This window comes from Macaca thibetana, chromosome 14, assembly GCF_024542745.1.
Source record: "Macaca thibetana thibetana isolate TM-01 chromosome 14, ASM2454274v1, whole genome shotgun sequence".
NCBI classification, from domain to species: domain Eukaryota; kingdom Metazoa; phylum Chordata; class Mammalia; order Primates; family Cercopithecidae; genus Macaca; species Macaca thibetana.
Window position 1 is genome coordinate 48,378,792 of NC_065591.1, and position 25,579 is coordinate 48,404,370.

The 25,579-nt window shown below is 41.7% G+C and overlaps 2 protein-coding genes and 1 non-coding gene across 4 annotated transcripts in view; all 3 read left to right on the plus strand.

Annotated features, from left to right (window-relative positions):
* Positions 1-13,072, plus strand: part of PIK3C2A (phosphatidylinositol-4-phosphate 3-kinase catalytic subunit type 2 alpha) — a 119,107-nt gene extending 106,035 nt beyond the window's left edge. For both annotated transcript variants that reach the window (XM_050758943.1, XM_050758942.1), the window contains exons 26-33: positions 467-576; positions 3,185-3,392; positions 6,162-6,286; positions 8,290-8,407; positions 8,498-8,570; positions 8,907-9,016; positions 9,104-9,229; positions 9,753-13,072. In XM_050758943.1, the coding sequence (XP_050614900.1) occupies positions 467-576; positions 3,185-3,392; positions 6,162-6,286; positions 8,290-8,407; positions 8,498-8,570; positions 8,907-9,016; positions 9,104-9,229; positions 9,753-9,935 (1,053 nt within the window). In that variant the 3' untranslated portion in view covers positions 9,936-13,072. The remainder of the gene's footprint in view (positions 1-466; positions 577-3,184; positions 3,393-6,161; positions 6,287-8,289; positions 8,408-8,497; positions 8,571-8,906; positions 9,017-9,103; positions 9,230-9,752) is intronic.
* A 6,481-nt stretch (positions 13,073-19,553) lies between these two features.
* On the plus strand, positions 19,554-22,825 carry RPS13 (ribosomal protein S13). The gene is made up of 6 exons (XM_050758945.1): positions 19,554-19,695; positions 19,836-19,884; positions 20,067-20,145; positions 21,700-21,869; positions 22,107-22,207; positions 22,748-22,825. The coding sequence occupies exons 1-6, from the start codon at positions 19,673-19,675 to the stop codon at positions 22,779-22,781; spliced, it is 456 nt and encodes a 151-aa protein (XP_050614902.1). The 5' UTR covers positions 19,554-19,672; the 3' UTR covers positions 22,782-22,825.
* LOC126936775 (small nucleolar RNA SNORD14) lies at positions 22,468-22,558 on the plus strand. The gene has a single exon (XR_007719571.1). It is a non-coding gene; the product is annotated as a small nucleolar RNA SNORD14 (small nucleolar RNA).
* Positions 22,826-25,579: the final 2,754 nt, after the last annotated feature.

The following is a 25,579-nucleotide window of genomic DNA, read 5'->3' on the forward strand; positions in this document are numbered from 1 at the left end:
ACCCCATCTCTATCAAAAAAAAAAAAAAGTTTGCCGGGCATGGTGGTGCATACCTGTGATCCAGCTACTCAGGAGGCTGAGGCATGAGAATTGCTTAAACCTGGGAGGCAGAGGATGCAGTGAGCCAAGATCGCATCACTGCACTCTAGTCTGGGCAACAGAGTGAGACCCTGCTCCCTTCCTCCCCCCTTCCCCAAAGAAAGAGCCTAGACAAAAGGAGATCTGGATCTCACAGGTTTAATTCTATAAACTGGGTGTGTGACCACCAACAAATTGCTTGACTTCCTTGGCATCCATTTCCTTATTCGTAAGATAATCACCTAGGTCCCCAATACACTAATGAACCCCTCAAGACTGATTGTTTTTGTTTGCTTCAGTTCTGATTACTTGAGCAGCCCACAGGAAGGAGTGAGGAACACATTTTTTAAAAAATTTAACTCACAGAACTTTTTGTTTTCTTCTACAGATGATTCCTTCAGGGTTACCAGAACTTACAAGTATTCAGGATTTGAAATATGTTAGAGATGCACTTCAACCCCAAACTACAGATGCAGAAGCTACAATTTTCTTTACTAGGTAAAGCATATTTAAGTGTATTGCAGAAGGAACATAAAATTTTGCTTTGATTTGTTTTATCTTAGTTTAAACAAATGCTATTTATCAAAATTCTGATTTATAGGAACAAATTCTGATTCACAGTAATTGCACATAGTAGGCTGTCAAAAGTTTATTTGCTAATAAATGCAAAGGATTTGCAATAATATTTTTAAAAATATACTTATTTGTCTCAAAATATCTCAAGGTTTATTTAATATGTAATTTCAATGATAAAAACATTTTTCTACAGTGCCATATACCATCTTTTTTAATTTTTTATTTTGAGACTGAGTCTTGCTGTTTCATCCAGGCTAGAGTGCAGTGGCGCAATCTCAGTTCACTGCAACCTCTGCTTCCTGGGTTCAAGCAATTCTCCTGCCTCAGCCTCCTGAATACCTGGGACTACAGGCACATACCACTAAGCCCAGCTAATTAAAGTCTGTTTCTAAAATGTTATCTGTACTAATCTATTTTTCAGGATTTTGTCTTAACAATTTCCATGGAGACCTTTGGTGTTTTTAATCCAGCAAACCCTGGTCACTGCTCCAAGTAAACTATTATATGGCATAGTACTTGAAACACATATACCAATGACTGGTATTTGAATTTGTTATTGCTTTAAAAACAGATCTTCCGGCCAGGCGCAGTGGCTCATGCCTGTAATCCCAGCACTTTGGGAGGTCTAAGCGGGCTGATCACCTGAGGTCGGGAGTTCAGGACCATCCTGACCAACATGGAGAAATCTAGTCTGTACTAAAAATACAAAATTAGCTGGGCATAGTGTTGCATGCCTGTAATCCCAGCTACTCAGGAGACTGAGGCAGGAGAATCGCTTGAACCTGGGAGATGGAGGTTGTGGTGAGCCGAGATTGCGCCATTGCACTCTAGCCTGGGCAACAAAAGCGAAACTCTGTCTCAAAACAAAAACAAAAACAAAAACAGATCTTCTTGACAAATATGTTCTAAAGGTCTGGTGATCAGGCTGGTTACTGACTACTGCTGCCACATCATCACAATACCTTAGCAAGGAGGGGTACCTGAGCTCATGTTCTTTTCTCTCCTTTTTCTCTTGCCTTCTTCCTCTCAGTGGAGAAGAGGTATAAAACACTGACTGGACTTCCCTAGTCTCAAGAGTCTGGGCTGAAATGAATTGAAGGAAGCTGATTTTTGTATAGCCTTCTAAACTAATCCTGACAATTTCGGTATTGATGGGTTTTCTTTTGCTTTGTTTTTTAAAAGAGATTCATTGGCTCCCCTGGGCAAAACTACAAAGCAGGCGTGTATTCGCCTGCCTGCTCAGACTTCCATAACAAAATACTATAGACTGGTGGCTTAAACAACAGATATTTATTTTCTCACAGTTCTGGAGTCTAGGAGGTCTAAAATCAAGGTGCCAGCTGATTACATTACTGTTGAGGGCTTCCTTGCCAGATTGCAGATGGCCACCTTCGCAATGTGTCCTCACATGGTAGGGAGAGCTAGCTCTCTCATCTTTTCTTAGAAGGACACTCCTATTGGATTAGGGCTCTACTGTTTATGACCTCATTTAACCTTAATTACTTCCATAAAGGCCCTATCTCTAAATACAGTTGCAGTGTTGGTTGGGGCTTCAATATATGAATTTGAGGGAACACAAACATTCAGTCCATAGTGGGGTAAAAGCCGGTGTTTGAGATTCTCTCACTTCTCTTTTTGAATATCCTTCTTCTTTCTAGCTTCCTTAACCTTGTTTTTGAGACTTGTTTCCTTTGCTTGCCTAAAATGTTCTTTCCAGACCTACTTTCCAAACTCTCCATCCTGTCAAAACTTCTTTTTCCAACTGAATGAAAATATGATTACCTGAAGGAGTCTGACATGGAATTCTACAATTCTACTGTTCGATAGGAGAGGATTTTTAAAATTTGGATTACTTTGTTTTTGTGGGTTTTTTTTTTTTTTGGAGACAATCTCATTCCACCACCCAGTCTGCAGTACAGTGGCGCAATCTTAGCCCACTGCAACCTCTTGCCTCTTGGGTTCAAGCAATTCTCCTGCCTCAGCCTCTCGAGTAGCTGGGATTATAGGCGCGCACCACCACACCTGGCTAATTTTTCTGTTTTTAGTAGAGACAGGGTTTTGCCATGTTGGCCAGGCTGGTCGCGAACTTCTGGCCTCAAGTGATCCGCTCCCCTCGGCCTCCCAAAGTGCTGGGATTATAGGCGTGAGCCACCGTTCCCGGCCCTTGGATTACTTTCTTTCCCACCTATTTGTCATCTTTCTCCTTTATTAAAAGGGAATAAATTAATAAAGACATATTTTTAGCATTATACCAATCGTCATCTATCAATAATAGCTCTTTAATTAGTCTTGGGGATCCTACAGGGTTCAAGAAAACCAAGCATGAATTCTTTCTTGGGCTAAATTATTTTGTTGGGGTGAGATGTATTTTAACAAATCTTTGGCCTATAGAACAAAGGGAATCCTTGGCAAAGTGACAATCTGCTTAATATTTTTAAAGAAACGAAAGTGGTTTTTGTCATTTATTACGTTGAAAGAATATACCATGTGTTCTCATTTACTGTTAACAAATTTTCTGATTACTTTGTAGGCTTATTGAATCAAGTTTGGGAAGCATTGCCACAAAGTTTAACTTCTTCATTCATAACCTTGCTCAGCTTCGTTTTTCTGGTCTTCCTTCTAATGATGAGCCCATCCTTTCATTTTCACCTAAAACATACTCCTTTAGACAAGATGGTCGAATCAAGGAAGTCTCTGTTTTCACATATCATAAGAAATACAACCCAGATAAACATTATGTAAGTTTGATTTCAATATTTATAAACAATCATGCATGTATTATTGTTGTCCTTTCTACTTCCTTTGCTGACTCTGCTAAAGTTCCAAGCATTTGTTCTATTCATGCTGCTTTCTTCCATGAATGGTCCATAAATAAGTAAATGTACTTGAAGCATCCCTAACTTTTTTGTATTTAATTCTTGCTATATTTACTTCAAACAATAAGGATGGAGTGATATTCTGTCTTTTAGAGACAAGGCTATAAGAATGATGCAATTCTGCTTTTTCTCATTCTTCAATTTTTAAATTTTTATTTATTTGGTTTTTTTGTTCATTCTTCAGTTTTTTTTACATTTCAAAGGTAAAGTGTGCTTGTTGTACAAATTCAATCAATACAGAAGTATACAAAGTAAAAAGTCAAAGTTCCTATGCCAGTCTCTGATACAAAACACACACACGTTGTCTTTGAACAGAAACAGGAACTTCAGCGTGCTTTTTCCCCTTCGAGACTATAAGCGTTATCTTTTTTGTTACTTTTCACCCTTGTGCTAACTTTTTTGTTAGACAATACTTTCCAGAACTGCCAGTTTTAAAATTTTTGGCAAATTGATAATCTTAAAAAGGTATTTTACTGTTTTAATTTTCATCTATTCTGTTAATAAATTTTAGTATCTTTTCGTATGTTTATTAAGTTATCTTAACACCATTTTATTGCATAATCCATTCTCTCCCCAATATATACTACTACCTTTAAGTTTATATATATGTATCTCCAAATTTGTTTCTGGCCTTCTATAGATAGATCCTACTTGGCACCAGTATTATATTCTTTAAAGTACTGTAACTTTATAAAAGTCCGGGTGCAATGGCTCACGCCTATAATCCCAGTACTTTAGGAGCCCGAGGCAGGTGAATACCTTAGGTCAGGAGTTCGAGAGCAGTCTGGCCAACATGGTGAAACCCCATCTCTACTAAAAATATGAAAATTAGCTGGGTGTGGTGGCATGTGCCTGTAGTCCCAGCTACTTGGGAGGCTGAGGCAGGAGAATCGCTTGAACCCGGGAGACAGAGGTTGCAGTGAGCCAATATTATGCCATTGTACTCCAGCCTGGGTAACAGAGCAAGACGCTGTATCAAAAATAAAAAAAGTTTAAATAGCCAGCAAAATAAGTTTTCCTTCACCACCGCTCCCCCCGTAAACCTTTTGCCTTTTTTTAAAACTATTTATTTATTTATATTTTATTTTATTTTGAGACAGAGTCTCACTCTGTTGCCCAGGCTGGCGTGCAATGGCACGATCTCGGCTCCTGAAACCGGTGCCTCCCAGGTTCAAGCAATTCTCATGCCTCAGCTCCTGAGTAGCTAGCTGGGACTACAGGCTACCCAGCTAATTTTTGTATTTTTAGTAGAGGTGGGGTTTCGCCATGTTGCCCAGGCACATGGCCAGGTGAATTCCTGGCTCTAAGTGATCCACTCATTTCAGCCTCCCAAAGTTCTGAGATTACAGGCGTGAGCCACCATGCCTGGACTATTTTATTTATTTATTTATTTATTATTTATTTATTTATTTTTGCAACGGAGTCTTACTCTGTCGCCCAGGCTTGAGTGCAGAGGTGCGATCTCAGCTAACTGCAAGCTCTGCCTCCCGGGTTCACGCTATTCTCCTGCCTCAGCCTCCCAAGTAGCGGGACTACAGGCGCCCGTCACCACGTCCCGACTAACTTTTTTTTTTTTTTTTTTTTTTTAGTAGAAACGGAGTTTCACCGTGTTAGCCAGGATGGTCTCAATCTCCTGACCTCATGATCCACCCGCCTCGGCCTCCCAGAGTGCTGGGATTACAGGCATGAACCACTGCGCCTGGCCACCTGGACTATTTTTATTTTTACTTTTTGAGAAACGGTCTCGATCCGTTACCCTTGCTGGAGTGCAGTGATGCAATCTTGGCTCATTTGGCTGGCTTGGCTCACTGTAGCCTTGACACCTGGGCTGAGTTGATCCTCCCACGTTAGCTATACAAGTAGCTGGGGCTACAGGCATGTGCCACCACAGCTGGCTAATTTTTATATTTTTTTTATAGAAACAGAACCTTACTATGTTGCACAGGCTGGTCTCTAACTCCAGGGCTGAAGTGATCCTCTCACCTTGGCCCCTCAAAGTGCTAGGATTATAGGCATGAGCAACTGTGCCTAGCTTACACTTTTAAGTTCTAGTTTATATATCTTAGGATGGTTATGATCACTCTTAAAATGTAATTAGATGTGCTATAAATACAATGACTTGTATTTGCTTTTTCCTATTGTTGACATATATATTACCAAGATAAAAGTACTTGAACTACATAGAAAAATTAAGCTATAAATTTCTTTTCTGTCAGGAAAGGAGGTTTTATTGCTTCTTGGTCTTTTAGTTAAGATCAATATAGGAAAGAAGTGTTTTTTTTTTGTTTTTTTGACACGGAGTCTCACTCTGTTGCTCAGGCTAGAGTACAGTGGTGCCATCTCGGTTCACTGCAACCTCTCCCTCCTAGGTTCAAGCGATTTGCCTGCCTCAGCCTCCCAAGTAGCTGGGATTACAGGCACGCACCACCATGCCCAGCTAATTTTTGTATTTTTAGTAGAGACATGCGTGCTTTTACTATGTTGGCCAGGCTGGTCTCAAACTCCTGACCTCAGCTGATCCACCCACCTTGGCCTCCCAAAGTGCTGGGATTACAGGCATGAGCCACCGTGCCCGGCCTAGAAAGGTTTTAAATATAAATTTTATGTGTTTATGGTGTGATTTCTTTTCAGATTTATGTAGTCCGAATTTTGAGGGAAGGGCAGATTGAACCATCATTTGTCTTCCGAACATTTGACGAATTTCAGGAACTTCACAATAAGCTCAGTATTATTTTTCCACTTTGGAAGTTACCAGGGTATGTATCCATCCTTGTACATTAATCCTTTTTGTAGGAAACAACTTGTTATCAAATGTAGGTGGAAAGCTTTGTGTTAACACTTAGTAAGATATTATCAGCCATGTGTGGCTTATTTTCCTTTGTATCACAAGGACCTAATACAAAAGTAGACATAAACAAGGAACTATAAGTTTTTGTTGAATGAATAAATGATCAGGATGTTAAAATATGAGATTTTCTAGACTTCTAACTTTTGTTGAGCTTTAACTTTGCTGTCTCTACCATAGTAAGCAACACAAGATAGTAATTTGGTATCTTGGTTTTGAAAAAAGTCATATGCGGCCACGCATAGTGGCTCACACACTTATAATCCCAGCACTTTGGGAGTTAGAGGTGGGGAGATAGCTTGAGTCCAGGAGTTCGAGACTGGCCTGGGCACCATGGCGAAACCCCATCTCTATAAAACACACAAAAATTAGCTGGGCTGGTGGCACATGTCTGAAGTCCCAGCTACTCGGGAGGCTGAAGTGAGAGGATTGATAGATACCAGGATGTTGAGGTTGCAGTGAGCCAAGATCACATCACTGCACTACAGCCTGGGCAACAGAGTGAGACCCTGTCTCAAAAAAAAGAAAAAAAAAAGTCATATGCTAAATCAGTGCAGAAATAATCTATCATGGGCCATACTGAGCTCCTCTGATAAAAAAAACTGAAGCATGGCCATGTGCAGTGGCTCAAGCCTGTAATCCCAGCATTTTGGGAGGCCGAGGTGGGCAGATCATGAGGTCAGGAGATCAAGACCATTCTGGCTAACATGATGAACACCGTTTCTCCTAAAAAATACAAAAAATTAGCCGGGCGTGGTGGCAGGCGCCTGTAATGCCAGCTACTCAGGAAACTGAGGCAGGAGAATGACGTGAACCCAGGAGGTGGAGCTTGCAGTGAGCTGAGATCTTGCCACTGCACTCCAGCCTGGGCAACAGAGTGAGACTCCAGTCTCAAAAAAAATAAGTAACTGTAGCAAACACCATCAAGACTGTCAATCAAAATCTTAGTTTTGTATCAGATACCCTTTGGGAGTCTTCAGTTTTAATGTAGCTCAATGACCAGTAGATTTCCTGTGTCAAGTTGTTCATATTTTCTTCAGACTAGATTTCAAAAGTGAGGAGGAGGTGAAGTGGGTATTAGAGTTTGTTTCCGTGTACAGTTTCATTTTTCCACTGCTACCAAAATAAGTGGAATTAAGATTATCCTTTCAGCACCTTACTTAGGCCTTACGTTATTATTTGTGGATTTTACTAGTGTATATATAATAGTTATGGCTGATTGAGTAGTGATTTTTTTTTTTTTTAGGGATCAGATCTGGATAAAATATTTGAGTGATTATAACTTGAGAAGAAATAGTAGAAAATAAGTATTAGATAGGTGCAAAAGTAATTGCGTTTTTTGCCATTACTTTTAATGTCAAAAACCACAGTTACTTTTGCACCAAGCTAATAATAATAAGTATAGGAAATCAACACATACCTTTTCAACCAATGCTCATCAAAGGATAATGGGTAACTAAACTATGTCATCTCCAATACTTTGAAGAGAAATCACAAAAAATTACTTATTTTATTTTATTTTGAGATGGAGTCTTGCTCTGTCACCCAGGCTGGAGTGTAAGCAATCTCGGCTCACTGCAACTTCTACTTCCCAGGTTCAAGTGATTCTTCTGCCTCAGCCTCCCGAGTAGCTGGGATTATTGGCATCTGATTATAGGCATCAGCACGCTAATTTTTGTATTTTTAGTAGAGATAGGGTTTCATCATGTTGGCCAACCTGGTTTTACACTCCTGACCTCAAGTGATCCACCTGCCTTGGCCTCCCAAACGCCATGAGTCACCACGCCCGGCCACAAAATATTACTTTGTAATGGATTAAGACTACTTTGTCTTTAAGTATATATAGAAAAAGTATATTTCTAAAGAAATATTGTACTTATTCAAATCCCACTTGTTTTTGTTGTTCTTTTGTAGCTTTCCTAATAGGATGGTTCTAGGAAGAACACACATAAAAGATGTAGCAGCCAAAAGGAAAATTGAGTTAAACAGTTACTTACAGAGTTTGATGAATGCTTCAACGGATGTAGCAGAGGTAACCTTACTAAATGAGAAGTAATAACATCTTATACCTTTTGTGTTACATAATATTTAAACTAATGAATTGTTTTCTCTTTATTCTTAGTGTGATCTTGTTTGTACTTTCTTCCACCCTTTACTTCGTGATGAGAAAGCTGAAGGAATAGCTAGGTCTGCAGGTGAGATTATTTTTTTTCTCTTTATTGGTAACTCATGATCTGCAAGTCTGTAACTGCTCAATGAATGTGGTAGAATGACAGCAGGCTTACTAGCTGTAGTCTGAGAATGGGAGGAGAGTATTCTTTCTAAGCCAGTCTATTTCTGAATAAATATAACTTTCCTAATAGATGTGATTACTAAAGAAGTATAAATCAATGACCTACCAGGTTGTTTACTCCTTTTTCCCCTCCCTTCTATCCGCCCCACATGTGACAGTCTTGAACATACAGCAAAAATCCTTTTATTGCAGCTTGAACCACTACAACAAATAAAGATGAAAATATTTGTATTTTCAGATGCAGGTTCCTTCAGTCCTACTCCAGGCCAAATAGGAGGAGCTGTGAAATTATCCATCTCTTACCGAAATGGTACTCTTTTCATCATGGTGATGCACATCAAAGATCTTGTGAGTGATTACAAAGAATGATGGTTATAGAGGAAACCCTTACCTTGGTAGGAAGCATTACTATTAAGGGACTGTTTTTCTTTTTAGGTTACTGAAGATGGAGCTGACCCAAATCCATATGTCAAAACATACCTACTTCCAGATAACCACAAAACATCCAAACGTAAAACCAAAATTTCACGAAAAACGAGGAATCCGACATTCAATGAAATGGTAAGTTAAAATCATTTCTAGAAGTTACCTTGGTTTATTGAGTTTTTTTTTAATTTTAATTTTTAAGTTCTGAGGTACATGAGCAGGATATGCAAGTTTGTTACATAGTTAAATGTACCATCGTGGTTTGCACACCTGTCAACCCATCACCTAGGTACTAAGCCCAGCATGCATTAGCTATTTTTCCTAATGCTTTCCTTCCCCCCATCCCATCCCCCAACAGGCCCCAGTGTGTGTTGTTCCCCTCTCTGTGTCCATTGTTTTGAGATTTTAAATTTTAAAACATTTTAAGGCCAGGAGCAGTGGCTCCTGCCTATAATTCTAGCAGTTTGGGAGGCCGAGGTGGGTGCATCACTTGAGCTCAGGAGTTTGAGACCAGCCTGGGCAACATGATGAAATTCCATCTCTACAAAATTATGGTCACTCTTTGGCTAATATTGTCACATGTTTTCACTTGAAATGTTCCAAGAAACCAAACAAACTTTAATTTGTGATTTACTGTTTCTTTTTTCCTTTGTTGTAGCTTGTATACAGTGGATATAGCAAAGAAACCCTAAGACAGCGAGAACTTCAACTAAGTGTACTCAGTGCAGAATCTCTGCGGGAAAATTTTTTCTTGGGTGGAGTAACCCTGCCTTTGAAAGATTTCAACTTGAGCAAAGAGACGGTTAAATGGTATCAGCTGACTGCAGCAACATACTTGTAAACTAGTGAATGGCTGAGCTTTGGAAGCAAGAACAGTTATAAATGTGCATGCATACATGCACACACAGACACACACACACTTGTTAATTTTGTACAGTATTTTTATACTTAGACAGAACTTATAAAATTAAATATACTTGCTGCATTTCAACACATCTGTTGGACCAACAGTCACATAACTAACCTTTTTGAATTTTTGGAAGCCATTGCTGTTTTAAAGTCATTATACAGAATGCTACAAACCCTAAACTTAATATATACTAATCCCTGAAAAAGACTTTGAGACAGTACTGTGTCAGTTCAGCCACCTATTTTGCATTGTTTTCTATAAGGAGACAGAGCATATGTGTTTTCCTGTTATGCACCTTTTATAGCCTTTACCACTGTGTAATGTTCACAAACACCAAAGTAAAGGAAAAATGCAGGATGTTACCATAAAATCCAGCTGCTATTCATGGAGCTGAAAAACAAAGCACAAATAATAGATAGCTATGTTAAGAACTACTAAGTAGTTTATAGAAGTAGGGAAAAACATAATACTGCTTTTTATTCATGTCTTTAAAGCCTTTTTCAGAATAAGTGCCAATCACTGATGTTGTAAATAATGGTGCCTTAACTTTATATGCTTCCCTGGCACTTCATTTCTGATTTTTTTCCTGGTTTGATAAATAATTAGTACATAGGTTTCACTCACTTTCCGCTTACTAAAGACAAGAAATTATGTACATGTACTAATGTTTTTCCCACAAAATATCCTTTACTTCTGATGTATGAATTAGTTATTTAAATGGTTAATTCATTTACGTTTTTGTTGCCGAATACCTGAATAAGACTCACCAATGTGATTGTACAGTAAATTCCATCATTCCATTAAAATCCTACATTTATTCCCAGGAGTGGTAATTTCACCTCCCTACATCTATACTCCACTCCCTCAGTAAATAAGTGAAAATTGTTAACCCATGTGCCCATTCCTGAGTAGGGCAGACTCTTCACAAGAGGCCCATGACAAGAATTCTAGGGTCCAGATTGAACTTTAATATAGACCTTTGTCTACGTAGACCAGTTTGTCTTGTAAACTGTCTTACTTACATGTGTAAACATTTTACATTCACGTGAAAAGTTATTTTCCTTTATATTATAGGATTCAGAATCATAAGGGACAGGATTGAAATTATTCTACAGTAACCAGTAAGAATAAGATTCGGCCGGGTGCGGTGGCTCATGCCTGTAATCCCAACATTTTGGGAGGCCAAGGTGGGCGGATCACCTGAGGTCAGGAGTTTCAGACCAGCCTGGCCAATGTGGCGAAACCCCATCTCCACACAAAAATTAGCCAGGCGTGGGTGGTGGCGGGCAACTGTAATCCCAGCTACTCGGAGGGCTAAGGCAGGAGAATCACTTGAACTCAGTCACTGCCTGGGTGACAAGAGCGAAACTCCGTCTTAAAAAAAAAAAGAAAAAAGAGTAAGATTTATTTTTATGAGTTACTAATTTCAGACACAATTTTGAATTTGGATATATACATATATATAATAATAACTCTCATGGTTAGAGTAGAAATTCAGATACTTTAAAAATGGTAATAGAAATTGTACCAGTCAGGTTGCTGTGAGAAAACTGACAAAATATGCAATAAAGAATACCAAGAGAAAAAGGACAATCGCCAGTTCAGTTGCCCAGAACAGAATTTTTATGAACTGCACAAATGTTTAATGTAAATGGTGATACCTACAGGGAAGAAATAGAAAAGTTGATAATATATCAGTGGGACGGGGTGGGGGAAAAACTTGAAATTTTTGGTGCCTAACACTAATGGTCCATATGTAGTTAAACCCATGAGTATGGTATACGAATGTCTTTTTTTTATGTTAAAATGTGTTGTCTATTTAATAAGTTAATTAAAATGCAGATCAAAGCACCGCCATTTGCTTTTTCCACAGATCATTAACATTTCCTCAAAGTGTGTAAGTACCTTTGCAAATGCAAATGTGCTAGTAATTTTCACTTAAGCTTTTGAGACTTTATTCCATTCCACCAGTTATCACTTAGCCACTGTAATTTAAAAACAAACAAAAACTGTCTTGGTAGAGGTCATCGTTAATTAGACTCAACATGTACTGCCTTTTTGCAGTCTATTGTGACAGTGTCTTTTAGCACAAATAATAGAGCTAAAAAATGTCCTGTCACTTCCATTATAAGAAATCTGGATTCATATCTAAAAGTATATATAATACTGTACAGTTAAGAGTTCAGAATAAGTGGTAATGTTTTCTCTTAATTTAACTCATTTTGTGCCTTCTTTACTCATTCAAACACACATACATTTTACATATAGTTTATTTCTTTATGAAATGCTAATCTTCAGCCCATACCAAAAAATAAAAAAAGAGGGGAGCCTCTTTGCACTACTACTATCAATCAATTTTAAATTAGTTGGATTTTTAAGCATTTTTTAAAAGCTGACATTAAAGTAAATCTGAAAAACAAAAGTTTAACAAACTGACCAAGACACTAATTTTTATGTATAATCACAATATTTTATACTCACCTTTATTGACTAAAAATAATTATGCTGCATGTTGTCCTGCATCAGAAGAATTATTTCTTCTTGCCAGTGTTTTGGGATTTGAAGATAATGGTTCACTCAAAGAACCTATTATTTTCTCTACTGAGGAACCCAATGTAGAACTTGCACTGATATTTTTATTACTGCCTTTATATGAATCTATAGGTATCTAAATGTTAAGGCATGTATGATCTTTGATTTCTTTTTTCAAATTAAAGTTGTATAAAAGTTTCAGTATCTTGCCTTAAATTAGTTGCCTATTTCTAGAATTCAAATATTGTGGCATTTAAAAAAGAAAACATTCACTTTTGAAACTTAGACTTCAGATCAAAAAAGACTGAACCCCCACTATCATAATCTATAAATTTATTGCCATGTTGTTTGACTAGCAGTGCATATATGAATGAATATGGTAATTAGTCTCATCTATAAGAACCAAATACTTTAATTATATTAAGGTAGTGAATAAAGATGTATAATATTTTTATTAATACCCTGAATATATTCAGTGGATTGAATGTGACTTCATAACTGTACTACGATTGTATTAAAATATTTCTGGAATAAAAGAACTCTGCTATCATTTCTTTCCTTGTTGACAGTATATACTAACATTTTTGGTTCCAGACTTTGCTATGAGCTCAATCTTGATGTTCTTTCCATCTCACCCAGGAGTTTATTAGGTTTAATAATCCTCAATTTCAGAACTAACCTGTCAGTTGCCTCTAAAAATGTTCAAATAGAGATTCTGACTTCTGTTACTCTTTTTTTTTTTTTTTTTTTTTTTTTTTTTTTTTTTTTGAGAGAGTTTCATTCTGTCTCCCATGCCTGGAGTGCAGTGGCAACATCTCAGCTCACTGCACCCTCCATCTCCTGGGTCAAAGCAATTCTCCTGCCTCAGCCTCCTGAGTAGCTGGAACTACAGACATGCGCAACCAAGCCCGAGTAATTTTTGTATTTTTAGTAGAGATGGGGTTTTGCCATGTTTTCCAGGCTGGTCTCAAATTCCTGACCTCAAGTGATCCACCCACCTCGGCCTCCCAAAGTGCTAGGATTACAGGCGGGAGCCACCGCACCCTGCCTGAGTGTTACTCTTTGAAGGTGTGGATTGCAACCACTTTGCTACAGTCCCATCACTGTTTCTCAGAAGGGAAATGCTTCTGTGAGTATAGTCCCTGGCGTTTGGTACTTTACTTAAGATATTAAGTAGTCCTGCAGCAGTACTAAGTAGTCCTGCAGCAGTACCTTCATCCTGTAATGATAAGTGTGAAGCTGTGGTTCTCTGACCCTAAGATGACATGTGAAGGGCCCAGAGACCAATGAAGAGCAATAACTCAATTACAGCCAGCTTTGGGGGTGACAGTTTCTGTCAGAAAAAAAGGATCTTTATTTCATCCTTACTCTTTTGAAAAACTTCATTATGCAAATCTTTAATCATTTACAAAATTAGATAACAGCCTAATGAACTCCATGAGTGAATCCATCACACAGCTTCAACAGTTACTACCTTCAGGCTAACCTTGTTCCATCTGTATTAACTAAGATGTTCCTAGGTATGGGTATCTGAATTTATCCTATTTAAGATTCTTAAAACTGTGGATCAGGGCTGGGCGCAGTGGCTCACCGCTATAATCGCAGCACTTTGGGAGGCCGAGGCGGGCGGATCACGAGGCCAGGAGTTCCAGACCAGCCTGGCCAATATGATGAAACCCCCACCTCTACTAAAAAATTAAAAAATAACAGGCGCCTGCCTGTAATCCCAGCTACTCAGAAAGCTGAGGCTGGAGAATTGTTTGAACCTGGGAAGCAGAGGTGGCAGTGAGCCGAGATCATGCCACTGCATTCTAGCCTGGGCGACAGAATGAGACTCCGTCTCCAACAACAACAAAAAAAAGCCAGGCGCAGTGATTCACGCCTGTAATCCCAGCACTTTGGGAGGCTGAGGCAGGCAGATCGCAAAGTCAGGAGTTCAAGACCAGACTGGCCAACATACTGAACCCCCATCTCTACTAAAAATACAAAAATCAGCTGGGTATGGTGGCACGCACCTGTAGTCCCAGCTACTTGGGGGGCTGAGGCAGGAGAATCGCTTGAACCCGGGAAGCAGAGGTTGCAGTGAGCTGAGACTACGCCATTGCACTCCAGCCTGAGCAACAAAGCGAGACTCTGTCTCAAAAAAAAAAAAAAAAACAAAAACAAAAAACTGGATCAGTAGCTTTCTTCACTTCTGAATACTTGCTAGCCATTATCGTTTCAAACGTTTTGTCTGCCACCTTTTGGAACTCTGATTAAATGCATAATGTATAATAGACATTTCCACTCTTCTATGTCTTCTCGTCTTTTTTTTTTTTTTTTTTTTTTTGTCCCTGCATTCTCAATTTTTTCTGACTTATTTTTTATTTATTTATTTATTTATTTTTATTTTTGAGACAGTCTTGCTCTGATGCCCAGGCTGGAGTGAAGTGGCACGATCTCCACTCACTGCAACCTCCGCCTCCTGGGTTCAAGCAATTTATCTGCCTCAGCCTCCCGAGTAGCTGGGATTACAGGCATGTACCACCACGCCTGGCTAATTTTTGTATTTTTAGTAGAGACAGGGTTTCACCATGTTGGCCAGGCTGGTCTTGAACTCCTGACCTTGTGATCCACCTGCCTCAGCCTCCCAAAGGGCTGGGATTACAGGCATGAGCCACTATGACCGGCCCTGACTTATTTTTTAATTCACTACTTCCAACTGTTTAACCTATCCATTAGGTTTTAAATTTTGGTGGTTGTATTTTTCTTTTCTTTTTTTGAGACGAGGGTCTCAATCTGTTGCCCAGGTTAGAGTGCAGTGGCATAATCATGGGTCACTGCAGCCTCAACCTCCCTGGGTTCAAATGATCCTCTCACTTCAGCCTCAAACAGCTGGGACTACAGGCACATGCCACCATGCCTGGCTAATTTTTGTATTTTTTGTAGAAATGGGGTTTTACCATGTTGCCCAGACTGGTCTCAAACTCTCAAATACCTGGGCTCAAGCAATCTGCCCACCTTGGCTTCCCAAAGTGTTGGTATTACAGGTGTGAGCCATCACGCCCAGCCAATTCTTGTATTTTTTCATTTCAGTAATCAGTATTTGGTTCTTTTTATTTGTTTGAATCACGATCCAGGGAAGATACACACAACACTGTCAAGACCATTCAAAGAAAAAAGTTGTGGGTTTCTTTGACCATTTAAAAAAGAAAAGATTTTTCCAGTAAATGGTGCTGGGACAACTGGATAACCACATGCAAAAGCATGTGTAGGACTCTTACACCACATATAAAAATTAACTCAAATGGATCAAAGACCTAAATATAACAGCTAAAACTGGTTGGGCACAGTGTCTCACACCTGCAATCCCACTCCTTTGGGAGGTCAAGGTGGGAGGATTCCTTGAGCCCAAGAGTTCGAGGCTGCAGTGAGCCAGATCGCATCAATGCACTCCAGCATGGGGGACAGAGCGAGACCTTGTCTCTGGGGGAAAAAAAAAAGCCAAAACTAAAACTCTTAGAAGAAAACAAAAACCTGGGTGTACATACATCTTTATGACCTTTGATCTGATGATTCTTAGATGTGACACTAAAAGCATGAGCCACAAAAGAAAAAAATTGATTATTTGGGACTTCATCAAAATTAACTTTTGTGCATCAAAGGAAACTATTAAGGAAATAAAAGACAACCCGTAGAATGGGAAAAAATATTTCCCAATAGTGTATCTAATAAAAGGAATCAGACATATACAAAGAATTCTTACAACTCAACAACAAAAAGACACTTCAATTTAAAAATGGGCAAAGGGCCAGGCATGGTGGCTTACCCCCGTAATCCCAGCACTTTGGGAGGCTGAGGCGGGTGGATCACCTGAGGTCAGGAGTTCGAGACCAGTCTGGCCAACATGGCGAAACCCTGACTCTACTAAAAAAACCACACACAAAAATTAGCCAGGTGTGGTGGCACGCTCCTGTGATCCCAGCTATTGAGGAGGATGAAGCACGGGATCGCTTGAATCCAGAAGGCAGAGGTTGCAGTGAGCCAAGATCATGCCACTGCACTCCAGCCTGGATGACTGACAGAGCAAGAAAAAATAAAAAAATTAATATGGGCAAAGGGCCAGGCGTGGTGGCTCATGCCTGGTAATGCCAGCACTTTGGGAGGCCAAGGCGGGCGGATCACCTGAGGTCAGGAGTTTCAGACCAGCCTGACCAACATGGAGAAACCCCGTCTCTACTAAAAATACAAAATTAGCTGGGCATGGTGGCACATGCCTGTAATCCCAGCTACTCTGGAGGTTGAGGCAGAAGAATCGCTTGATCGTCTCAAAATAAAAAGTCCATACAATGGACTTTTATTCAGTCATAAAAAGGAGAAAAGTACTGATACATGCTACAACATGAATGAACCCTGAAAACATGCTTAGGAAGCTGGGCAGTGGCTCCTGCCTGTAATTCCAGCACTTTGGAAGGCTGAGGCTGGAGGGTTGCATCAGCCCAGGAGTTCAAGGCCAGCCTGAGCAAAATAGTGAGAACCCTGTTCCTTAAAAAAAAAAAAAAAAAAAAAAGTTCGGGCGCGGTGGCTCACATCTGTAATCCCAGCACTTTGGGAGGCCAAGGCGGGTGGATCACCTGAGGTCAGGAGTTTGAGACCACCCTGGTAAAAATGACGAAACTCCGTCTCTGGACATTTCATATAAATAGAATCATAAGGCCCGGCGCGGTGGGTCACACCCAGGCTAGAGTGCAGTGGCGCCATCTCAGCTCACCGCAACCTCCACCCTCCTGGGTTCAAGCAATTATCTGCCTCAGCCTCCCAAGTAGCTGGGATTACAGGCATGGGCCACCACGCCTGACTAATTTTTGTATTTTTAGTAGAGACGGGGTTTCACTATGTTGGCCAAGCTGGTCTCAAATTCCAGGGATGACAGAGAGAAATCAGAGAAAAATGGAGACATCTAGGTTTGTATTAAGTTTGAGCAAACAGGATCATGTTTAACTGAAATAAAGGGGCAAGGTTTGGGAACTGGAGTCATATTAAATTTGAGATACCTATTCCATATCTGAACTAAAAACGTAATATTGGCTAATGATAAACTTTGCTAGGAAAAAAACGTTACCCAAATAGGTACCCAATTTGACTAAAATTCCTGATGGTTTGGGAAAAGTTATTAATCAAATAGTGATAGATTATGGCTTTTCTTTTGGGGGGGGTGTTGTTTTCTTGGAGAATTGACCCCTTTTTGTTATAAAGGGTTCTCTCTTTATCCCTGATAAGTTTACTTTTTTTTCTTTTTTTCTTTTTGAGACGGAGTCTCGCTCTGTCGCCCAGGCTGGAGTGCAGTGGCCGGATCTCAGCTCACTGCAAGCTCCGCCCGGGTTCACGCCATTCTCCTGCCTCAGCCTCCCGAGTAGCTGGGACTAAAGGCACCTGCCACCACGCCCGGCTAATTTTTTGTATTTTTAGTAGAGACTGGGTTTCACCGTGTTAGCCAGGATGGTCTAGATCTTTTGATCTCGGGATCCGCTCGCCTCGGCCTCCCAAAGTGCTGGGATGACAGGCGTGAGCCACCGTGCGCGGCTATCCCTGATAACTTTATTTCAAATAGTGACAGGTTAAAAGTGGATGCTTCACTATCTAGTTTCCCAGTGTCTCGCCAGTTACTTTAAACTTGTCGACAGTTTGATTTCACTGACCTCCCTCCTTCCTAGAGCTATGCTTATAAAAAAAATTTAACCATTCAAAAATTTTTAAAAGTTGCTTCATTTGCCCATTCTTTCAACGCATGGTTGTGTACCAGCACTGAGTCAGTCTTTTTCTTTCCTTTTTTTTTTTTTTTTTTTTTTTTTTTTTTTTCTTCACGGCTCCAGCGATTCTCCAGCCTCAGCCTCCTTCGTAGCTGGAACCAAAGGCACCAGCCAGCACGCCCGGCTAATTTTTTGTATTTATCGAGACGGGGTTTCGCCATGTTGCCCAGGCTAGGTCTGTCTTAAAAGAGCTTCTTCCGGCCAGGCGCGGTGGCTCACGCCTGTAATCCCAGCACTTTGGAAGGCCGAGGCGGACGGATCACCTGAGGTCAAGAGTTCAAGGCCAGCCTGACCAACATGGAAAAACCCATCTCTACTAAAAATACAAAATTAGCTGGGCGTGGTGGCGCATGCCTGTGATCCCAGCTACTCAGGAGGTTGAGACAGGAGAATCGCTTGAACCCGGGAGGCAGAGGTTATGGCAAGCCGAGATCGCGCCATTGCACTACAGCCTGGGAGTCAAGAGCGAAACTCCGTCTCAAAAAAAAAAAAAAAAAAAAAAAAAAAAAAGCTATTTCCTTGACGGTTCCTTTTTCCCAGGAAATTCAAATGCCTCATTTTATCCCTCATCCTCTTGGCCTTTGCAATCTTGCTCCCAAGGCTCTTCCCTGCCCACCAACTGTCTCACTTGGGAACACGGCTCCGTAAGCCTCTGCCCAACCCTTCTCCCCAGACAGTCCAGCGCCCCAAAGCCCTGCGCAGGGGAATTCGAGTGCGGAGGGCGGCAGGCATCCGCGGGGACCTGGTTCAACTCCTTAGACCGTTTCTTCACCGTCAGTGACTCTCCCGTGACAGATAAGAGTAGGATTTAGAAATGAGAAATGGAAGCGCCGGCTGGGGGGTAGCTGCAGCCATGGCTTCCCGTGTGGTCCTCATCACATGCTATTGTATCTGTTATTTCATTAGGCGTAGGGCCGACTCTGAGGTATCTAGTTCCAGGGCAAAGCCAGGCACTGGTGAATGAGCAAACACCTGTGTATGGCTGATTCTTCTAGCCCTACCTGCTCCATGCCCACCCCCAGCGCAGCATTCGAATCTTTATGATCTCGGAGTCCGAAGTAGGGAATTTCAACGCAAGCAGCTGTCAGCCTCAAATTCCCGCTCTGGCCACAGGGCTGATCAAAGACCGATGCATGCCGGGATGAGGCCCGGCCGACTGACGAATCGCTTGCGACGCTGAAATGCATTTCGGGAGATGTAGTCACACAGACGACGGTGACTGCGCAGCGTAGCTCCGCCTCCTGCGTGCGAGGAAGCGTGGACGTGTGAGGTCACTTCCTGCGTGTTGGGTGGCTTCCTGCGGCGTTTGCATCCTCGCTCTCCTTTCGCTGCCTGACTGCCGCCATCATGGGTCGCATGCATGCTCCCGGGTGAGCTCGGGGCATCGAACCGGATTGCTGGGCGGGTGTGGGAGGAAGAGAGGGAGTTTGGGCAGCGGGCCGAGGGGATGATGTTCTGGGCTGCTCAGGCACGAGCCGACACCTCACTTAGAGACTGCTTCTCTCCCCAGGAAGGGCCTGTCCCAGTCGGCTTTGCCCTATCGACGCAGCGTCCCCACTGTAAGTAGCGCGCTGGGACCGGGGAGAATCCGAGGAGGGGGGTGGCATTTGTCTCGGGTGAAGCGACGCCGGGGTGAGGAACTTGCGTGTATGAGGAGCGCGGTTTTGCGGGTGGAGAGGGCGCTGTGCTTAGGCGGCATTCCTGGGTTCTCATCTTAAGGTTGCTTTCTATTCCATAACAGTGGTTGAAGTTGACATCTGACGATGTGAAGGAGCAGATTTACAAACTGGCCAAGAAGGGCCTGACTCCTTCACAAATCGGTGAGTGTTTGTGTAGCCTCTTTCGCCTGTCCTCGTGTGACTTGTAGGATCTAGTAGGTGGTAACGTTATTTTAAAAATCGCAAAAACTATGGTCTCGGCACCGTGCTACAGGCATCATTGTAAGCACTTTACGTGTACTGATCTCGTTTAATTCTGACCACAATACTTTGAAATAAATCTTCGTGGCTTTCCCCCCAGTTTACAGTTGAGGATCCAGAGGCACAGTGCAGCTGGATACTAACCAGCCCCAAATCACACAGCTCTCAAGTGGAGGAGTTGGAATTGGCTAAGCAGAGTGCCTGATACAGTTCTTCACAGTTAGGTGTGGTTTGAATCTCAGTTGCATGTGACTTCGTGCAAGTGGCTTCATTCAGCAAATGTTTGCCTTCTGTGTGCTGAACATGGTTCTGGGGCCTGAGAATATACTAGCCTCCTACTCCCCCGCCCAAAAAAGCCAGCGGCAATGTGCCTGTATTTCCAGATACAGGTGCAAAGGTGGGAGGATCACTTGAGCCCAGAAGTCCTAGGCTGCAGTGAGCTATGATGAAGCCACTGCACTCCTGGGTGACAAAGAGGCGCCACCTTTTTTTTTTTTTTTTTTTTTTTTTTTTTTTTTTTTTTTTTGAGACAGAGGCTTGCTCTTGTCGCCCATCCTGGAGTGCAGTGGCGCGATCTCAGCTCACTGCAACCTCCACCTCCTGGATTCAAGCGATTCTCCTGCCTCAGCCTCCCGCATAGCTGGGATTACACGCACCCGCCACCAGGCCTGGCGAATTTGTGTGTTTTTTTGTTTTTGTTTGAGACGGATTCTCACTCTGTCGCCCAGGCTGGAGTGCAGTGGCACGACCTCGGCTCACTGCAACCTCTACCTCCTGGGTTCATGCAAGCAGTTCTCCTGCCTCTGCCTCCGGAGTAGCTGGGACTACAGGCAGCACCACCCCGCCCAGCTAATTTTTGTATTTTTTAGTAGAGACGGGGTTTCACCATATTGGCCAGGCTGGTCTCAGACTCCTGACCTCAGGTGATCCACCGCCTCGGCCTCCCAAAATGCTGGGATTACAGGCGTGAGCCACAGCACCTGATCCCACCTCTTAAAAGGGGGAAGGGGGATGCAAAATATCTGTACTCCTGGAGCTTGTAGTCTAATTGGAGGTATGACACACCAAAAGAAAATGTGCCATAGATTGTAAGTAATCAGAACTCATTAGAGGTTTAAAAGAAATAGCGTGTAAAGTTTTTAGAAGAATGAGCAGAGTTCTCAATAAATGTTAGCTGTGGAATCTCAATTCCTTTGGTCATCTGTATTCCAGCAAACTATCACTGGGATGATAGTTTTCCAACATTCTTAGTTTCCACCAGAAAGGTTTTCCTTAGTCTTGGGTAAACCTTCCTTGGATGTCTGAGTGAGCTTTATGTGCATTCCCATGTTGGTTTCTGTGATGTATAAAAGTATACGTCCAGCTTACAGATAGGAACTATGCCCTGATTTCTGAGCCTCGACATCATCCAGTTAGTGTTTCGTGTTGAAAGTTAAAACATGATTCCCTTTTCAGGTGTGATCCTGAGAGATTCACATGGTGTTGCACAAGTACGTTTTGTGACAGGCAATAAAATCTTAAGAATTCTTAAGTCTAAGGGACTTGCTCCTGATCTTCCTGAAGATCTCTACCATTTAATTAAGAAAGCAGTTGCTGTTCGAAAGCATCTTGAGCGGAACAGAAAGGTAAGCTAATAAACAAAATCTGGTGCTAAATAGGACTGCTCGTACATGCATCTGGTTTGAATTATTCAAGGTGGCTTAGTACACAAACTAGTGTAGTGTTGCTTTGAAGTTCAAATTCTACCCAAAGAGATTTTCATTAGAGAAAGTGCGTAGTAGCTCTACATTGTCTTATTAATGTTTGATAATGTTCGGTCATTTTGGGTGGTTTTCTTGAATTGCACCAAATTTTATTTTTAGGATAAGGATGCTAAATTCCGTCTGATTCTGATAGAGAGCCGGATTCACCGTTTGGCTCGATATTATAAGACCAAGCGAGTCCTCCCTCCCAATTGGAAATAGTAAGTGTCAACTCTTTTGTTGTTGTTGTTGTTATCAAGCATAGGAGTCAGCCAGTAGTTAAAGTCCTAGTAGTGAATATGTTCGGCCTTGGGGGCTATTTGGTTAACTGCTCTTTGAGCTCTGGCCTGGTAGTGGGAAAACAGCCACAGGCAGTACATAATCGAATGGGTGTGGCTGCTTGTCTTTAATAAGATAGTAGGTAAGTTTTCCTTTCATACCTCTACTCCCAGGAGTTTGAATTAATTTTCGCATGAAATGCTCACTATGATGATTGATTGCCAGACATTCGCAGTTTCCACCAGAAAGGTTTTTCCTTTTGTTGGCCAGTTCTTCCTTGGATGTCTGAGTGAGCATCTTCATTCATTGTGCTTCAACGCAATGCGTTGGTTCAGGTATTCAGTAGTTTGGTGCACTTTATATAGTTTGGATTTATTAACTGTTTGAGAATAGCACCATTAGTGGGGAGATTATCTGTTAATGAATATGGAGGGACCGGTATTAATCCTGATTTTCTTTCTTTCCCCGTTTTTCTTTTTCAGTGAATCATCTACAGCCTCTGCCCTGGTCGCATAAATTTGTCTGTGTACTCAAGCAATAAAATGATTGTTTAACTAAAAGCATGTTTTATGTTTATTTTCCTAGAAGAAAAATGTATATATATCAGTGGTTCATATGTGTTGATCTTGTTTGATGGGGAAGTGTTTTAGGTGACTGATGTTAGGATTCCAGGGAGCAGTAAGATAGTGTACATCACATCCCTTCATTGGCCCCTTAAACCAGTTGAGCAGCTTATAACCTCATAGGTGGTTGCCTTAAATATGGAGAACTGGAAGACACTAGGAAATAATGCCTTTGTGTTTGTTTTGGTGTCATGGCAAAAATGTTTCTAAGTTTTTTTGATACATTTAATGTTAAAGACAGATAGATCTCTGGCAGATGTTAACCACTGGTAGCATCAGAAATAGTAATATGGGCAAAAGTAATTGCGGTTTTTGCCATTACTTTGATGCAAAAACCACAATTACTTTTGCACTAACCTAATACATAAAAGTGTCACTGGAGGGAGGGGAATCTGATATGGAGAGACATTGGATCTTGCAGTGAGGGTTAAAGATGAAGAAGGAACCTAGGGGACAGTAAACAGGCACAGTTCGTCTGGAGCGTTGGGGGTTTAGGAAGAATATTTGAAATGGGCTTGGGTTCCTGGCCTTTGAAAATATTTGGGTGGGTTAAAGTAAGATTTACTTGTTTTGGTATTTTGTTTTAATTTAATTCTTAACCTAATGGGGTACATGGGTATTGCTGCTTGAATGACTAAAATCTCAAGACAACCCTAGGGAGTGGTTCAAAGTTACAAGACTTTGAACCACTGTCAAAGTGGTTAAGCTGTATGTCTGGCTGGTGTTTGTTTATAGAGCCACGATCCTTCAGAATTCAGAAAAAGGGCTGCACGTGGTGGCTCACGCCTGTAATCTCAGCACTTTAGGAGGCCGAGGTGGGTGGATCACCTGAGGTCAGGAGTTCAAGACTAGCCTGGCCAACATGGTGAAACCCTGTCATTACTAAAAATGCAGAAGTAAGCTGGGCATAGTGGCAGCGCCTATAACCCAGGAGGTGGAAGTTGCAGTGAGCCGAGATGGCATCACTGCACTCCAGCCTGGGTGACAGTGAGACTCCATCTCAAAAAAAAAAAAAAAAAAGTTTCCATATGGTTTCTTTTTTTTGTAACATCTATTGACCCAGTTGAAATAGCATATGCACATTATTTGTCCTCATCTATCCATGTGAGCACCTAGAATTTGTAGGTTTCCTCCAACAACTGTTTACTTCCTTGAAAAATCATCTTTTCAAGTGGTAGGTGTCCATCTTACAGTATCCCTGTGTCGCCCAGGCTGGAGTGCAGTGGCGTGATCTCAGCTTACTGCAAGCTCCGCCTCCCGGGTTAATGCCATTTTCCTGCCTCAGCCTCCCGTGTAGTTGGGACTATAGGCACCCACCATGCCCAGCTAATTTTTTGTATTTTTAGTAGGGACGGGGTTTTACCGTGTTAGCTATGATGGTCTTGATCTGACTTCGTGATCCGCCCACCTTGGCCTCCCAAAGTGCTGGGATTACAGGCATGAACCACTGCACCCAGCCTTTTTTTTTTTTTTTTCTTTTTTTTGAGACGGAGTTTCGCTCTTGTTGCCCAGGCTGGAGTCCAGTGGCGCAATCTCGTCTCAACTGCAACCTGTGCATCCTGCGTTCAGGTGATTCTACTGCCTCAGCCTCCCAAGTAGCTGGGATTACAGGCATGAGCTACCATGCCTGGCTAATTTTGTATTTTTTTTTAGTAGAAACGGGGTTTCACCACGTTGGTCAGGCTGGTCTTGAACTCCTGACATGTGAGCCACTGTGCCCGGCCCATCCTGTTATTATTAAACTTACACATGTATGTGGTTTTATTTATCTTTTCAGACAGTCTCACTCTGTCGCCCAGGCTGGAGTGCAGTGGTATGATCTTGGATCACTGCAACCTCCACCTCCCAGGTTCAAGCGATTTTTGTGCCTCAGCCTCCTGAGTAGCTGGGGTTACAGGTGCCTGCTACCATGATTGGCTAATTTTTGTATTTTTAGTAGAAATAGGATTTTGCCATATTGGCCGGGCTGGTCTCAAACTCCTGACCTCAAGAGATCCGCCCACCTCCTCCCAAATTGCTGGGATTACAAGTGTGAGCCATTGCGCCCAGCCTGTTGAATCATTTGATAAGGAATAACTAAAAACAGTCTTTTCCTTTCTGCAGCCCTACCTTCCTGAAGATGAGGGCAACCACTTTAAATACATAGCTGTTTTTCTGGTATATAATGTGCCTTTTTTTTTTTTTTTCTTCTGAGACAGAGTCTTGCTCTGTCACCCAGGTTGGAGTGCAGTGGCATGATCTCGGCTCACTGCAGCCTCCACCTCCCGAGTTCAAGCAATTCTGCTTCAGCCTCCCGAGTAGCTGGGATTACAGGCGCACGCCACCATGCCCAGCTAATTTTTGTATTTTTAGTAGAGATGGGGTTTCACCATGTTGGTGAGGCTGGTCTTGAACTCCTGACCTCGTGATCTGCCCGCCTCGGCCTCACAAAGTGCTGGGATTGCAGGCGTGAGCCACCGCACCCAGCCCACCTTCTTATTTCTACGTAACATTCTTTTTTAAAAAAATTGAGGTGAAATTCACATTACAAAATTCCCCATTTTAAAGTGAACAGTTTAGTGGCATTTGTTTATTCATAATATTGTACAACCACCACCTTAATGTAGTTCCAAAACATTTTCATCACCTTGAAGCAAAACCCCACACTCCTCTTGACTTAGTCCCAGCATTTTGGGAGGCCGAGATGGGAGG

Excerpts from the sequence above, each read along its gene's own strand:
- RPS13 (XM_050758945.1), top strand. The coding sequence starts at position 19,673 with ATGGGTCGCATGCATGCTCCCGG. Across the intron at positions 19,696-19,835 it reads GGTCGCATGCATGCTCCCGG|GAAGGGCCTGTCCCAGTCGG; the intron begins GTGAGCTCGGGG and ends TTCTCTCCCCAG. Across the intron at positions 22,208-22,747 it reads CTCCCTCCCAATTGGAAATA|TGAATCATCTACAGCCTCTG; the intron begins GTAAGTGTCAAC and ends TTTCTTTTTCAG.